This window comes from Agrilus planipennis, unplaced genomic scaffold, assembly GCF_000699045.2.
Source record: "Agrilus planipennis isolate EAB-ADULT unplaced genomic scaffold, Apla_2.0 scaffold16, whole genome shotgun sequence".
NCBI lineage: Eukaryota > Metazoa > Arthropoda > Insecta > Coleoptera > Buprestidae > Agrilus > Agrilus planipennis.
Window position 1 is genome coordinate 1,311,302 of NW_020438946.1, and position 1,095 is coordinate 1,312,396.

At 34.0% G+C, this 1,095-nt stretch overlaps 1 protein-coding gene across 1 annotated transcript in view; it reads right to left on the bottom strand.

Annotated features, from left to right (window-relative positions):
- Positions 1-1,095, bottom strand: part of LOC108744658 (low-density lipoprotein receptor-related protein 2) — a 189,889-nt gene that overhangs the window by 21,754 nt on the left and 167,040 nt on the right. The window contains exon 4 of the mRNA XM_018480528.1: positions 330-599. Coding sequence (XP_018336030.1) covers positions 330-599 — 270 coding nt within the window. The remainder of the gene's footprint in view (positions 1-329; positions 600-1,095) is intronic.

Consider the following 1,095-nt stretch of genomic DNA (forward strand, 5'->3'; position numbering starts at 1 on the left):
TTTTTTGTTTTCCTTTTATAACAAGATTTGAAAACTATTAAAAAAAATATTAAGTTTTTCTCTTTTTTTCTCATTTTTTAAGTCATTTGGCCCGGGAGGGGCAGGGGTGCATTTGTACCCCGGACCAGTCCGGCCCTGGTTTCCGACAATAAAATGTTTTATTACTCCTATATCCTTGGATCTTTATAAACCTTTAGATGGGGAAGAAAAGGTAATTAAACTTCGTTTGTGTTGTCGTTTCCTACGTTTCCTACCGTTACCTTATGATACTACGTATATCTGCCAAAAAAAAAGTTGGCAGCCGTTTACATTAAATAAGCATTACTTACTGCATCCCTGTTCGTCTGAGTTATCTCCACAGTCGTCCCTATGATCACACTTTTTACTCATGTCGATACAGCGTTTGTTGTTTGCGCATCGGAACTGATCGAGTCTGCATGCGATACCACCTCCAGGACATCCCTGTTCATCTCTTCCAGAGCGACAATCCAAGTAACCGTCACAGCGCTTCTCCTTCGGCACACAAGGATCTGCAGTCCGAGGGCCGCTATTGTTTGTGTCATTGCAGTGAAAATCGTCCGCTTGACATTTACGATATGCTGTAACAAATTATTTATTTTAGAAAATTGTAGAATTGAACACACTCTCAATTTATGCTAATAATAAACGCTAGATTATCTCCTAAATGCTAAATTAATTTCATTCTTATCCTGACCAATTTAAACAAATGATTTTATTATGAATATTATTACGAGTTTGCCCCCAGGTGGTAGAAATTTATGCTGCGCTACTGCGTTGGTGTAAGTTATTGGATTAAAGGAAACAAAGGAAAGTTTCAAAAATATATATTAATTGTTCACAAAAATTATTTCACCATAACATTGGCTTCTTCAAGTGAAGATATTCTGACTAAAATTGTTGCAAAATTAACATAAATACTAAAAGTTTTCAAAGTTTATGCGGTGGAAACAACGAAAGTTGTCCTTAAGGTTTTGAAGATAAATTTAAATTTAATACTTAATGGAAAACTATTTACATCAATTTAATCATTTAGTAAAATATTTAATTTATTGTATTTATTAATATAAAGACTTT